Source organism: Uloborus diversus, chromosome 8 (genome assembly GCF_026930045.1).
Source record: "Uloborus diversus isolate 005 chromosome 8, Udiv.v.3.1, whole genome shotgun sequence".
NCBI classification, from domain to species: Eukaryota; Metazoa; Arthropoda; class Arachnida; order Araneae; family Uloboridae; genus Uloborus; species Uloborus diversus.
Window position 1 is genome coordinate 112564810 of NC_072738.1, and position 16573 is coordinate 112581382.

The 16573-nt window shown below is 32.0% G+C and overlaps 1 protein-coding gene across 1 annotated transcript in view; it reads left to right on the plus strand.

The window, feature by feature from the left end:
- The window catches only part of LOC129227753 (zinc finger protein 558-like), a 109899-nt gene that overhangs the window by 28474 nt on the left and 64852 nt on the right, over nucleotides 1–16573 (plus strand). Inside the window, exon 2 of the mRNA XM_054862357.1 lies at nucleotides 4072–4384. Coding sequence (XP_054718332.1) covers nucleotides 4072–4384 — 313 coding nt within the window. The remainder of the gene's footprint in view (nucleotides 1–4071; nucleotides 4385–16573) is intronic.

The following is a 16573-nucleotide window of genomic DNA, read 5'->3' on the forward strand; positions in this document are numbered from 1 at the left end:
GGTTGCCTATCCTTTCTTTTACTTTTATAAACTCATTTGCTAGCTTCCTTCTGTTCGGGGGACTTTCGAATCTTTTGTTTCAATTGTGGAATGTTCTTTCCGTTGGAAGATATGCCTTTTCGGTTGACGGATTTGTTGTTATTTGGAGTGCTATCGCTATGAGCTATCTCTGAAAGCATATGTTAATGAAGATTTTCTCTCCCATTTTGCTCTTGCCGATGGTAAGACTTTTGTTCTCCTGGATTTAAATAGAACTGCCGCGCGTTGACCAGATATAATGATATGTTTGGTAGTAAACAGGTTTAATGTGCTTTTAACTGCTTCGTGATTTCAATTTAGTAATGTGCCAATTGGAATTAGAACGATATATACATAACCGTAACTTATGAATATTAACTAGTAAAAACATCTGTTGTGATTGATAATAAAAACTAAGGAATTTTATTTACAAATAACATGTTATTTGTGTTATTTTTTTACTGCGTTTATCTTATTCATTTGATTTCGTTTGTTGAAAAATTTCTAACTTTCCGTTACTTTTTTAGCTTAAAGGTACTTTTTTATTTAGAAATTTATAAAAATGTTCAGAAACTTCCGTTTTAATGCTCATTCTTTTTTGGCCTGAAATACTAGTTTGCTAGCCTGAAATATTAGTTTGTTTTAAGTGTTTTTCTTCTTTATTGCTCTATTAAAGCAATGCTGATTATATATGAATATGAATCGAACGTTCATGGTTTTTTCCTTCAGTTCAAGAAAATATGTTTTACAATTTTTTTCGAAACATGAATTGGTATTTGCTTTATAGAAAGCGAAAAATTATAAGCGTCTAAAATCTGAGATTGTTTACTTGACAATATGTATAACAACTGCGTGTTTACCTAATAATCAACGTAATCTGCAATGTTTTTAACTTCAAAAGTAAAACACTGAATATAATACTAAATATATGTAATTCAATATATCCTTAACAGCTGTCGCAGAACAATAAACGCAATCTGAAATTTAGCTGACTGCGATGATGGAGCAATGAGAGTTATCTGAAATCTTCGTAACTGCAATAGGTGAACAATAAACTAAATCTGAAATATTTCTGACTACTATAAGAGAGCATTGACAGTAATCTGAAATATTCTTAACTGCAATAGGTCAACGATAAACTAAATCCAAAATATTGCTGACTACGATAATGGAGCAATGAGAGTAATCTGAAATATTCTTAACTTCAATAGCAGAACAATTAACGTAATCTGAAATATTGCTGACTACGATAATGGAGCGATGACAGCAATCTGAAATATTCTTAATTTCAATAGAAGAACAATAAACGTAATCCAAAATATTGCTGACTACGATAATGGAGCAATAACAGCAATCTGAAATATTCTTAACTTTAATAGCAGAACAATAAACGTAATCTGAAATATTGCTAACTACGATAATGGAGCGAGGAGAGTGGTCTGAAGTACTTGTAACTGCAATAGCGGAGCAATTAATCCGAAATATCTCTAACGAAAAAAGTGAAACAATAAACTTAGTCTTCGATTACATTAGACTTCAATTATTACATTTTAACTGTGAAGGCAGAGAAATTAACATAATCTGAAGCATTCTTTATTGCAGTAGCAAAACAATAAACGTAATCTGATGTTTTCTTAACTGCAATAATGGAACAATGGACGTCCAGAATATTCGTAATTGCAATAGTGGAGCAATGAACCTTATCCGAAATATTTTTAGTTGCGATGGCGGATCAGTAAACGCAATCTGAAGTATTCCTAACTGTGATAGCGTAATATTGAGTGAAATCGAAAATACTACTCACTACAATAGCGAAACCATAAACGTAATTCAAAATATTCCTATTGAAAAGCGAACAATCGGAGGTAATCCTAACTGTGATAGCGTAACGATGAACGCAATCTGAAATGTTTCTAAATACAATAGGGTAAAAATGAACTTAATTTTAAATGTTCCTAAGTGCAGTAGTATGACGATGAATGTAATCTGAAATGTTCTTGAATACAGTAGGTTTGAACATAATTTTAAATGTTAATAAATACAATAAGGCAACAATGAGCGTGATTTGTAATGTTCCTAAATACAATAGGGTATCGATGAACGTATTCTGTAATGTTCCTAAATACAATAGGGTAACAATGAACGTAATTTCAAGCCTTCCTAAGTGCAATATCAGATCAATAAACGCAATCTGAATTATCATTAACTGCAATAGCGTACCAATAAATGTAATCTGTAGTATTCTTTGCTGCAATAGCAGAGCTGTGAACGAAATCTAAAACAATACATAACACGAAAGGTAGCAGACATAAGTTTTTCATCCACAGACTATACGTTTGTATACTATCACAAATAGATAATTAGTACCAGAAATACAATGTTTCTAAAGAAAGTAATCTACATTTTAATCGTTTTCCCTTTAGTTCAAAGCCTTTAACTGCCGAAGTTGCCTTTAAACAAATAAACAATTCAATTTGCATTATTTGTTTGCAAATGATCCATCCATATTGTCCTTGAAAATAAACCAAATAACTCTCTTGTCACGTTTTCCTTCCGTTTAAATTGAGCATAATCAAAATATTTCTCCAATATTTCATGCATACTAAGTTTGCTACGATCGCCTTTTTGCTTGAGGAATATATTTAAATCACGTTCTTCAGAAAGATCAATTCCAATTTTGCCGAGAGACATTAAATTGGGAGAGTAAGAGGGAGCGAAAATCCGTTAAATGAAAATTAATGAGAAAGAAAAAGCGCTGGCAAAGAATGCGAAAAACTGAATGAGAGAGAAAACAAAAGAAAGAAAGTTCGTGGCTACCGTCTTGATCGTGAGCGAACAAGCGCAGCAGGAAGTAGAGCAAATTGTACTCTTCAACCTTTTTCCCTTTTTTTTTTCTGACTTTCATAATATGAGAAAAAATTGAACTGTCTAAAAAAGAATACCATTAGAGTTCTTGAACTTGTTTTATGAGAACAGTTTTTAGGCTGGGGTTTTGACAGATTGTCTTCATTTCCTTTACTTTAAAGCGTATATTTCTTATTCCGGAGTTTTTAATTTAAGGTATTCGATCTCTCTTTGCATTAACGACAACATTTTTTTTTACATCAAAATTCGAAATGAAATACAAAATTCATGTGCTGTAACATTAGCTATTGATATACGAGAATGGAGCTTCAATTTTAATTTTTAATTTTTACCATTTATTTGCCGTAAAGAGTTCCCAAGAGGAAGATAATAGCACTATTGCTCAATTTTTGTTTCCAATTATTTTCTTATCTTTATATCAACTAACACAGATCGTTACGGTTAATTTTACGAAAAATATTTCATTTTACTTAGAACGAGCTGACGATTTTTGTAGACGAGTTTCTTACTTTCTTTTGTTGCATTTTATATTTACTGGAATAGCAATCGGTCGTGGTTGAAGCGAAGATAAAAACATTTGTGAAGCCTCGTGTAGGATACTTCGTTAGTTTAGTTTTAATAATAAATTTATCAAGAATTCTTATGTTTTTTTTTTTTTTTTTTTTTTTTTTTTTTTTTGCCTTACCTACTAACAACACTGGATACACTGTATTAGACCAGGCAATTTGGCTTACAAAAGTTTCTGAGAGGTTTTCCATTAATGATGACATACTCTTTTTCTTCGCAGTTGAGCCCCCTCCATTGCCAGAAAGCGTCACACTTCACCTTAATCCTACCCTCCCCCTGTCACGTGTCATTGTATATTACACAAACCTATCGCAATTAAAAATATTTTTCCAACCAGAATGCAAAACATCATACTTTCTGCTACCCCTGCTCTGCCCCTTATAATTTATAGATCATAAACTATCACAATTTCATGACCCCCCCCCCCCCCCGGTATACGTTATGGGCTCTTATGTGTTCTCAAAAGTGAATATTGCCCCTTCTCCCCTGCTCCAATGATAATAAACCTAGTTAAGTTAAACAAATGCCACATTAATCATCCAAAGTACAGCTTGTTGCAAAATGTAAAAAATCTACGTTTTGCAATAACAATCTAACAAAAATTTCTATCGTTCAATTTAGGTTCGCCACCGGTTCGGTTGCTACGATGAGATTCAGGAAATGGATTGCCAAAGAGTCCGGCATTGCAACTGGATCAGGTTCCTGAGGTTCTCTTCCACACTAAGCAATGAAGTCAACCTATTGGGCTCACTGGTTAAGGGTGAACCAGTGTTTGAGACAGTTCGAACCGTTTCGTCCAACACAGAGCTTGTTGTCTTTTTCGAGCCTGGTGATGATATGGATGAAAATTCTTTAAGGTCTCATGTAACGCTGATGGCTTGCCGGAGTCTAACAGCAGCTCATTATAGGCATGCGATGGGCATGATTCTAGAAGGTATGTAAAAAAAAAGGATATGAGGCAGTAAGAAGCAAACGGATGTAAGTACTTAATGTTTCTAGTAAAACGCGTTTAAAGTTCAGATCCAAGGTAGGCTTTCATTGTTTTTTCTCCCCAAATCATGCTGTAAGCAGCACCCATCAGAGTTACCAGTATCTCTTGCCCTAAAACAGAGAGGAGAGGCTCTTCTACCATTTTTACTGATTTTCTCCAAATTATTAATTTTATCACTTATTTCCCTTTGCTTCTCACTGCCTGATATGGTAAAAAAAACTCGTTTTTAAACCGATGACTAAAATCAAGAAAAGCCTTGAAAACATGCAGTGCTTGAAAAGTTCCAAAAGCACAAAATCTAGGTTCATTCTTGAAAATTGTTTGCTAACTTATTTGCAAAATTAACTTATATAATTACCATAATTCGTCTTTATCAATGCTTAAAATGCTTTGACCACCCACTAACGTAATAATGCTACTAAAAAAAAGAAAAAAGAAGCATTATTATTGGTTTTATATATAGTATTAAATGGATAAAAAATAATGTAATCACATTCTGAGAAGGACCTAACATTTTATTGTATTGTATTTAATAACGTTTGTGATAACCTTTCGGGAAGGATTTATGTAAATTCATTATTAAAAGACTGAAAAACATTTTTTGAAAACGATCTGCTCATTATCTATTTTGAAATGTTTTTTTTTACATCGTGTTCTTTACAGAAAATCATTAGTTTTTTTCAAAGATAGATAAAGAAAGTAGGTATATGAACGTAACCAGCTGTCTTCGTAACTGGTTAAGGTAATTAAGGAATAACTATTCTTGATGTTTTGAAGTTAAACCCTTAAAATATCTATGTTCTTTTTCCTTTTGCGCATAAATAACTACTTTAATGGGTATTTATACGTGGTTAGAAGGTAATGGTTTTTCTCTTCCAGGAAAGGCAAGTTATTATTTGCAACCTACTGGAACGAATTCTTTTTGAAATAGTTCCATTTAGCTTTATAGGCGTAGCACAACGGGAGTTAAACGAATACAAAGAATAGTACTTACTTTTTTTAGTATTATTTTAAGTGAACATTGAATGCAAGGATTATATTTTAATATAAATTACTGAATTTGCAAGTATTTAAACTGCGAATTAAATGAACTTTAGTTAAAAGAAAAACAATATTTTCATTGGAAAAAAAAATTATATCAAATGTAAAAATTTGAAAATTCCGTTGAATAATAATAAATTAAATTGTGGAGTAGGAAATTAAAGATTAAAATAAGAGTATTTTTGAGTGACAGTACTTGAAGGTATTTTGCTTAATATGTAAAAATACTAAGTTTTATGCTGTGGCAAGTGACTTTTGATTCCGAAATCATGGCTTAATAAAGTAAGGCAGCTCGTTAAAATTTATACTGTGTTTAAAACAATTCATGGAACAAAAAGTATCAATACCAGTATCTCTCTAAAATTGCAAAATATTCAGAGCTTAATTTTTATCCAAATATTTTACTTAAAAAAAATTTAATTGAATTTTACAAAGTCATATAGTTTTTTTTTTCAAAATCAATTTTAATGTTAAATTTTGCACTTAATTGTAATTTATGTTTTATTTTTAACTGTATAAATTTTAAACTTTGGTACAAACAAGTTCTTTTGAATTTTTAGTAAGCAGAGGATTTGTGACACATGTTGGTGCCATTTTGCTCACCCCCGAATGAATGTTGAGTTTTTCTTTCGACTCGACCACACGTAGATAAGGGCCTAAGAACGTATAGACACGCGAAATATCCATTTTGATGATTCCCGAGTTAGTTACAACGAGTTTTCTCGTGACGTTTGTATGTACGTATGTATGTATGTATGTGCGTATGTGCGTATGTATGTCGCATAACTCAATAACGGTATGTCTTAGAAAGTTGAAATTTAGTACGTGGACTCCCCTAGTGGAATCTAGTTGTGCACTTCCCCTTTTGGTTGCATTCGGGTGTTTTTCAGAGGGTCTTTTGCCCCTTTTTGGGGGAGGAATCATTGTTAATTTCAATGTAAACTCAAGTGGTGTTACAACTTGGCGGACACTTGGCGATATATCGCCAGTCTTTTGGTCGCCAACTTGCGACAAATTTGGCAATTTTTTTAAAATCTGGTTTTAATTTGGCTATTGTTGGTGATATTTAGAGAGTAAACTATTGAATCACATTAAAATTACCAATAATGGGAAAATAACATTAAATCGGAGTAAAAGGAAGTCATGTGAGGCACACATCAGCTCGTTTTCAAATAAAATCTTGCCTTGTAATTCGCAAGGGATCAAAACATTCACATGAAGAAATCTATTTTGTTGACGTTATCCATGTAACTTAAAAGAGCGTAGAATAACAAATGTACATATATAATAAAACATTTTGCAAATTGCTCCAAAGGGCATGAATTACTAAATCCTTTCGAGTGTTATCTAAAATTCAAAATATGTGCTAATAATGAAAAGCAACATCGGAATCTAATTTTCCAACGAAGTTCAAGTCTTCATTTGAATAAGAATTGCTTCACTGAAAGGCAGGTAATATTATACGATTCATTAAAAGACATATTTTAAAGTCAATGCTATTTTTGTCTGCATTTCTGAACGTATGTGAAGAATAAATAAAATTTAACGCCCCATTATTCCTCAAAGTCTATATTTAAATAAAAAGCTGAAATTAGAATATTAAGCTTAAAACGATGCTTTGAATTATATTCAAGGATTACATTTAAAACATTCCTCTTAGCATTAAAGATGATATATTACATTTCCGAAGAGAAAAATTAGATTCACACGTTTAAATTTTCTAGCTCGAAAAGTATTCAAAGAAAAAATAAATATGCTCCGTTTAGACTTACTCGACTATAACGCAAACGCGATTTAACAGAATATTGTGTGCTTTGACTGTCGAAAAATAAATAAGAGTAAAATAAAAACATTATGTAATTATACAAATGTCCTTTTTGTTTCACATAATATTTAATCCTCCTTAAAGATTTCAGTCATCTTAAACAAATATATCCCTTGCCTTCTAAAGCGTTGTCAAGAATAAAGTTACAAATAGTGTTCACGGAAGAATGAATTTGATATTCTTGAAAAATTTAACCGCGTGTCTCGCTTCATGAAGTAACAACTTTTGACAGAAAGACAGTTTTTAATGCATTAATAAAATATCTTCAATTGCTTCTGCTTTTGTATGAAAATTAAGTACACAAAAGGTATAAAACAAATTCAACGATGCGATAAAATGTTCGTGTCTGACTTAATTGTTTGACTTCCAGTGAACTTGCGTTTTTTATTCATTTGAATTCTTCAGTGGTTTATGATCAGTGAGGAAGAAAACTGATGGAATTGGTTGATCAAAGTTGTAGTATCTTATTTTATTTTTAATCAGAAAGATGTTTATGTCTCTATAGCTACAGTAGCCACATTTAAAAACGTAATTGTAGGAAATATTTAGTGAATGAATATTATATCAAACGCTTTTCACTTGTCATCTTCCTAGTAATAAGTGAATTTTTAACTGATGTTTTATATGTAGAAAAAAATTGAATTGCCTTACATTTGTCAAAATATAAACTACTTTCCTTGAAATTTGGTAGAGGGTAAAAGTGCAGCTGTAAAGTGTTTCTACATTACAGCTGGTCGTCTATCTTAAATTTCAAAATTTTTGAAATTAATTCTGTTACTTCAATTATACTGCTTAAGTTTAAGGCAGTAAATTCTTCTCTGTATGCAATTTTTTACCTAAACGTGTAAAACGATTATTGACTTGAAAAAGTAGCTAACTCATCGAGCTTTTGAAAATTATTCGTTATGAATTTGCTAGAACTTGATGCATAAATATCAATCTTCCTCAAAACATTTATTCAATGAAATAAATCATGTTCCAAGCCTTTATTTTTAACCAATGTTAAATGTTAAATAAGTAATTACAATAATTAGTTAAAGAAGATTGTTGCATACAGTTTTATTAACAGATTTCGTTCTTTGAAAAATATTAATAATGCTGCACAAGTAAATCTTTTACAATAAATACATTGTTCTCTTTGCATTTGACTTTTCGAGCGTTTAGAGCGACAAGGCGTTATTTCCTTAACTCTTTTCGTGCAATTTAAATTTCGTTATTGGTTACTGTAAATCATTTTCTAGCCGTTATTTAAATGAGAAAACTAATAAAAATCTTATTCTAAGCACATGTGCCAGACTAGCCACCTGATTTCCTTTACAAACGGCAAACGGTGGAGCACTCTGAAAATATAATTTAATCATTATTATGATACTACAGTCGTGTAACATGGATGACACTAAGGACACTACGGTGTTACAAAGACACTATTCTCGAGCAGCGTGATATGGTGGCATTACCAATTTCATGGGCACGAGCTTGACATTGCTTATGATAATAGTTGACATCATGGTTTTTCCTAAATGAAAGTTGGTTACATGTTCTCGCAAACATGTTGTCTTTTTCAGTAAAATCCATTTTTCAGAAGGCACCGTAAAATTGCAACTTTTTTGTTAAAAAACAAATCAACAATAAAATCACCCATAATGATTTATTGATGCGCATATCAATGCGTAGAAGATCTATTCTAGCCTTCGGCACAAACTTTATTGAATTCCTTCAAGCATACAGAAAAACGGATGAAGCATATCTGAGCCATTTTTTTCATTCGACCAGGCGTCTGAATTCCGGGATAGCCTTAGCAGCATAACGTCAAGTGTCATTTCGCTGCCGAACCTAAATAGATTGGGCATAGCCCGGTCTCAATTTTCGTATCAAACGTTGAAGTTCCTGTCTTCTTCTGTCATTATTCTCAAACTTCTCTTCGGGAGCTGAAGGGAATATTATATGTGTATAAACATATGATATTTTCGAATGAATATAGCAACAAAAGTGGAGGGGAACGTTCTTGATTATGCATCCAATGTCTACGGGTCACTCAACCATTGAATTGCACAGACCCACCTTACCCTACGGGTAGAATGCCGAAGACTTCACACAGCGGTAACTTTGTTTTTTCACCGTGAACTCTATGCTGAAGAAAAAAATTATACTGCATTGTCCCAACATGGCCCGTTTTGCGGTTTGATGTGGATGACGTCTAAGCTCAAGGCACAGTGCTGTAGTCGTAGGTAGCATTGTGGAAAAAGAACAGTAGCAAGGATTTCATTTTCTTGGCTTCTGAACTTTAAATTTATACCGTCGCTGTCATACCTGTAACTTCATAATGTAGCGAAATATTACCTCTTTTTTTTTTTTTGACATAAGTTTTAGATTAAGTTTAAACGACAAAAAACCTCCGGAGGATTTGTCAAGGTTTATGTACAAAGAACTCTGTGTGAAAAAAATATCGCGTCGCATTTCTAAATACGATAAGTTTATTTGGTAAAAATAACAAATACTAATTGGCGTATGTGCAACTGCAGAAAGAAGTAAATGGCAGAGATTTAATTTCTTTGGTTTCTGAGTTTGAAAAATTGATATGTCACGGCTTTAAATATAAATGTCAAGACATTTTACTATGTTTTGAAGAATGGGAAGGGTTTTTTTTTTTTTTTGGAAAATGACTAATAAACTCTAGTGCATTCGTTAACTGTATCAAAAATGTAATTTTATTTTTTATTGGAACTTTTCTGAGCCTCTCTTCTGTGGCATCAGCCCATTTTGAATTACATATATCAACTCGAAAAAGGAAATTAAAAGATCATTCACTAAACAAGCCTGGTCTATTCCTGTACTATTTGTAGCGAGGAAAAGCAAGTATTAAATAATATCAGAGAAAAACAGTCCACCCAAGCCATTGAAGAGAGGAGTTTTCATTCTTTCTAATACTTAAATAATGAGCATTTCAATTGGTTTTAGCTGTAGTTAGATTACATTTCTATTTGAGAAATTATGTTTGCCTAAAAATATGTTTTTATGAATGTATGTTGATTTTATATTAATTTATATAAATAGATTGCAATTTATATAAATAGTTTGCTCACTAGAATGTATGTTTTGAGTTTTTTTTTTTTTTTTTCAAAAGCATTGGTCCTTCTTGATACCACCACCTTTTTTACAGCTTTTTCGCTGAGTGGGACCAAGTAGCTCCAGCGTGGGGCTACTTGAACCCAATTTTTAAAAATAGAAAAAATATATGAAGAGTTAAAATTGTTGTTTAAAAAAAGCTTAAGGTTGTAGCAGAACGTCTGAAAAGTGGTAGAAACAAGGTTATCAGTGCACATTATGGTTTTATTCTTAAAACTCGCAAAAAATATGAAATTTCGGGTCCAAGTAGCCCCAGTTTACCGTACTAAAGATCCGAATTGCACTATGTCCTATTATATCTAAATATGTTTAGTCCTATTTTAAAAGTACGAAATGCTTAGGTGCAGAGAAATACTTTCAGTGTATTTTATTGACTTTCAGGTATTCCATGCGTTAATAGAAAAGATCACTATGTTTCAGAAATTATTTAATTAATTCTTTCACATAAAATGAGCAATCAGTGTTCTTTTTTAGAAATTTCACATTTGAGATAAAAATAGTTTTAAATACAAGTGGATTCGACTATATTTTCATTCTTACCTTTAATTCTCTGAAAGGCTTTAATTAAAACAAGCATCCCAGCTCACCATTTATTTTAGCTTTTTCCGGTACATTTATGTAGTACAAAAGAAAATCAATTCGGCTTCGCAGCCATCTCATTAAAAATTCTGAACAGTTTCCATTAATAATTCAGGATTCAAAAAGAGAAAGAAATAAAAGAGCCAATCCTCTTTGTCATGAAATAAATTGCAGTTGCCAAAGTGTGATGAAAAGCGGTCTTTACCGTATCTTGCAAACCTTGCTTGAAAGGGTCAATTACGGAGTGCTCAAACCTCTGAACCTCTTCCTAGTCTTCAATGTTGGAGAGTAAAAAAGCAGTTTCCTCTTGACGGCTCGAGGTTCGCTTTTGACAGCATGGCACATCTCCTCAAATGGGTGTACGAAACTTCGGAAATATTTCTTCATAAGGGTTAGGTGATTTGTAAAGGAATTTTGACTGCCGTCGGGAGAAGGGCATCAACTGATAACTTTAACAAGTACGACGTTAATGAAATCTGCATGATGCTTCTAATAATTTTCTAGGAGTAGATGTTTTGGAAATATTTTCAGAGTATGCTTAGGATTAGCAACCCAGATGCCGCCATACTTTCCAATTTTCTTGGATTTACTGGTTTGGAATGAGTTTCTAAAAAATTTGTTTATATAGAACCATGGACGTCCATATGCAAAACTGTAAGGGAGGGGGGCTCAGAAATTTTAACCATGGTTTAGCAGGATATTTTCCCCGTGGAGGCTGATTTTAGGACAGATTAGAGTCATTAAAATTTGACATTTTTAATTATTTATTCATTAATGGCTGGAGAAGAAATATTTTTATATTTTTGCACAAAAAAAGTACTAAAAGCAAAAAAGTTACAATTTCCAAGGGGAGGTTCGAGCCCCCCCCCCCCTTGCTCCCCTATATAGGGGCCAATGTATAGAACACAATACAATTTCTTTCTTTTGTTTTTCAAGCGATAAACAATTTTGAAGTTACAGGATACACATAAACAGAAAAACAGTTCTATAACATATAAAACGTGATGCAGATTTATAAATAACATGTATATTATACATAATAAGAAAAAAAAACATTATACAAGCTCTACTTAGAGTTATTAACATGAAGAGGATAGGTAAATGAAATACAACATATTTAATTATTGCTTATTACTGATAAAATAAATATATATTAAAGATTTGTTTATGTACCTTGAAAAAGAAAGATCTCATTTGAGAGTTTAAAATACAAATATTTAATCAAAGAACGAATGAAATTTTGAGAAAGGGCTTTTAAAATGTTATGACTAAAAGTTTTAAGAGTACTTAAAATGTAGGCAATAGGAATGTGTTAGAAGAATCCTACAAACGGCTTATGCATTTTTCAAGAAAACATTCTATATATCACATGCTCAAAAGATATTATTAGCACTTAAAACTGTCAGTTTCAAACTACTGAACTATAATTCTTATTCTTCATTCTCAGATGCTCTTGAAAGTATTTTTTCCCAACGCTGATTTTCATGGAATTTATATAGTATTTATTTTCTGATAGTAAAAACTATATTTTAGTTCACTATCGTGTAGGATTCCTCCTTGTTTTCAAGAAAGAAAATCTCCTATTTCCGGATACTAGAAAAAAAAGAAGAGAAATTAAACGCTTTTAACTAAATCTACGAACAGGCTTCAAGAAAACGCAATCTCTATAGAAATCGGATAAATTATAAAACAATTTTAAGCAAACAATTTTCTCAACATCATACATTCGTGCGGAACAGAACTCCGTCATTTTCAATAACTAACAATGACTCCAACTGGACGGTTCTAAACGGAAGTCATCTTGGAGAATATTTTTTTCAAAGGATATTCTTTATCCTTCTTCTCAGTTCCTTTAGATCGTTAATAAATAGCACCTGTCCTTCATCAAAATACTTTTCTTTGCCACAAAGATTTTCTTCTGTCTCCACTTTAATCATGTAACCGGTTCCATTGCGTGACATACAAGCTCATTTTGAAATTTCTGGAACTTCATAAAGAGACTTACATTGTACATGGAGTTAACAAAAAAAAAATGTAATTTTTGCTATTATTTCTTCTTTTTGAGGTTGGGAGCTCAGCATTCAGAGTATTTCTTAACGCCATCCCAGACAGCACGTCAGGGCGTGAAATTTAATTTAATTATTTTTCAACTGTGACTTGCGAAATGTATTAGCTGTTGCCATTTCATGATACGAAGTGTCAAGAATTAGAAATTTTCATGTGAAATACCACAACTTTTTTTGACAGCTAAAACAAACACCAAATTGAAATTATTGACTACTAAAGATTCCCCTTAATATGTGCAATTTATCTCAAATGGTGAATTCTGCAAAACACATAATAGAATACAAGTACAACATCCCAACCTTAATGTAATTTTTTGTAATTATAGTAACAAATATTGTATAATCAAACATTTTAAAATCATCCTTACCTACTAATCAAGCATAAGATGCTTTAAAGACAACAAGAGTTTATACTTGACAGATATAAACGCACGGTTTTGTTCTATCAATTGTAGGCTGTAGATTTATTTTGAGTCAAACATTGTGACTCTCAACATTTAACTCAATAAATTAACAATTTGCATACCGAGATCCCAAAACAGCTACTAGCTGTGAATATGTGTTAGAAAATGGGCTAATTAATTATGAGTGTAACTTCAATTTTAAAATGAAGAGAGAAATGAGACCTGATAAATTGTGTTTCTTATATCAAAAAACTACATAATAAAACTCATTTGAGATAGGTGTTTTAGTTAATATTTCTTAGAATATAAACACTGTTCTAAAAAACCACCTGGGATGAAAGATCCACCCCAAATTTAATCAGACTTCTGAAAAGTAGTTTTTGTCACTCCCTTGACCTTAAATACCTTTAATTACGTCTAGACAAAATTTAGACTTAACATATTGCTACTATATGCCATTAGCAAGTTTCCCGTACTTCTTCAACATAAGTTGGCTCATTTAAATAACAATGCCCAAATGATACCATTAGAGAAGGCTTCAGTTCGCGTAATTGAGCAAATACGTGGTAGTAGAGCGTGAAGAAATATTCAACACCCACTAATTCTTCCCACCAAATTGAAAAGAAACTCTAATGAACATAATTTGCATAAATGAGTGAAAAAGTGCGGGAGGTTTTATTATGTAATACTGTTCTTAGAAACTTGGAATTTTTTTCGGAGGAATATGTTTAATGCTTCATGGTTTTTGTTATTAACTGTGCTATTCAAATGCATGGTAGTTCTGTCAAGAAAGATTTAATTATTCTTTTGTTAATGTCCAAATCAAAAGCTAAAATTTATTTTAAGTATCACTTTAAGTAAAAGTGAAAGATTAAACACATATTTTACAACAAATAGTACGTAATTAAATAATGTTTTTACATTATACTAAAAGAATCATGTTATACATGCATGTCACTGTGAAGAAACCAAGTAAAAGTTGACATTCGCCGGTGAATGTCCACATTTGCAAAGCAGAAATCGGCAAAAAACCCACCGGTCACATATATTCTCTACCGTGAAAGACCGTCATTGGAGAATATCATCGACAATTTTATTTGGTCTTTCACCACTGCCTTTGGTATGTGAATGTTGATATTTATCGGCTAATGCAGAAATTTATCTAATTTCAGAGTTACTAAGTGACATATATATCATCTTATATCGTAAGATTTTTTTCAATGAATCATTTAAAATTTAAAAAGAAAAAATATATAATTAAAAAAATCTTTGACAAATCATTTATATTGCTTGGAGACAGTATTTAAATTCCGACATCTGTAGAGATAATTATTCCGCAATTTTACTTCTGCCTGCCTAGTATCTAAAACTTGTGATGTTACCTGAAATAAATTACATTTTTGCTTTAAAACATGATACGCGTTCCCCCAAATGTAATATCTTCCTTAAAACCCTTTGCGTAGTAAATCATTTTCGTCATAAGGTTATCTATTTATACTTCCTTTGTCTTTCTTCAAAGGAATGACTCGGAACAAACATATCAATTTTTCCAGCACTAATTACAAAGCGTCCAAGTAAACAGCTAATTGTCGTCCTTTGATCTGGATCTGTACTTGGCAATATAACGCGTTCCTCGTGTTGGCATTTAAAGTTCATTATCACTCACGCAGTCGTTATTATTTCCGCTAGAAGATTCTTGCTGGTGGCAGCGAAAGAAAATTCAACCATTCTGCTATTTATTTCTAATTACGCAATGGCAACAGCCGTCGGCCAATGTCGATATCCATTTGCTACGTTCTTTCTGCTTTCTTCATCAATACCAGAAGAAAGAAAAAACAAGGTCGCTTGTTTTTGTGATTATAGCTTATTATTGAGAATGATGCGAATTGTGATTATGATTGTTCTTTGGGAGTGTGCTCTGTGCTCTACGATGTGTTGATGGTTGTTGTTGCATACTGAACTTGTGTGAATCCAGTGTCATTGAAAATTTCTTATAATTGCTGTTTAACAACTCAAACAACACAAAGGCGTTACAATTAACGTTCCATATGCCTCTCTGATAAATTGCTCTGCCTGAGCTTATCAAAGATAATAAGCATCTTATTACCAATGTTTGACTGCTTTTAATTGCGTTCATTATTTTTTTTAATAAAACCCTGTGGCAGTTAGTTGCGTATATAAGAATTCTATAAATGACCGTAAAAGCTTCGTATTTAGGTTTCTTAAAATTAAGCGTGGCGAATCATGAAAACATGACTGGAATAAACAGTGCTGTAAAAAATTAGATCATTTTTATTATAAAGTTTTGCGGCATAACATTTTTTTCACTTTTAAAATTAATGAGATGCTTTAAAGCTATAGTTAAGTTCGTTCTTTGTCGAGCCTTAATGTATTATTTCGAATAATCTTTTCGAATAAAGCTGAAAGTCTGTCTGTATATCTGGATCTCTGTCTGGATGTCTGTGACGCGCATAGCGCTTAGACTGTTCGGCCGATTTTCATGAAATTTGGCACAGAATTAGTTTACAGCATGGGGGTGTGCACCTTTTTCAAAGATTCAATTTTGTTCCTTTTCTATTCGAACTTTGAAAAAATTTTACCGAGCAAATTATCACAACGTGAATCAGTAAATTACCAAATTATCATAACTTGGAACCGTAACAGGGGCAAGTAAATGAACATAGCAAATTGGCGAGAAATTCACCATCCAGTATTTGTAAATGTGCAGGCGAACCAAATGACCTTTTAATTTTCTACCACGGGCAAAGCCGTGCGGATACCACTAGTGTATAATATATTCAAATAATGCTGATCAAAACGATATTTAATGAAAATATTTAAGATGAGGCTTCATTGGAGTTTTGTAGTTTTTGCAAAATCTTTTAGAATTCAAGTGATCATTGATTAGTTACGGAAAAAAACATTTTTTTATGAATATATATTAAAAATATGTACCAAGAGGGGGGATGAATTTAGACTATGGATCGTCAAATTGTCATTTCCATAGTTACTAGACGAAAAGTTACCAAGAAGTTAAAAAATTCCACAGTGTTCCTAAAGCTCTAAAACAACAACAAAAAAAAGTATCAAT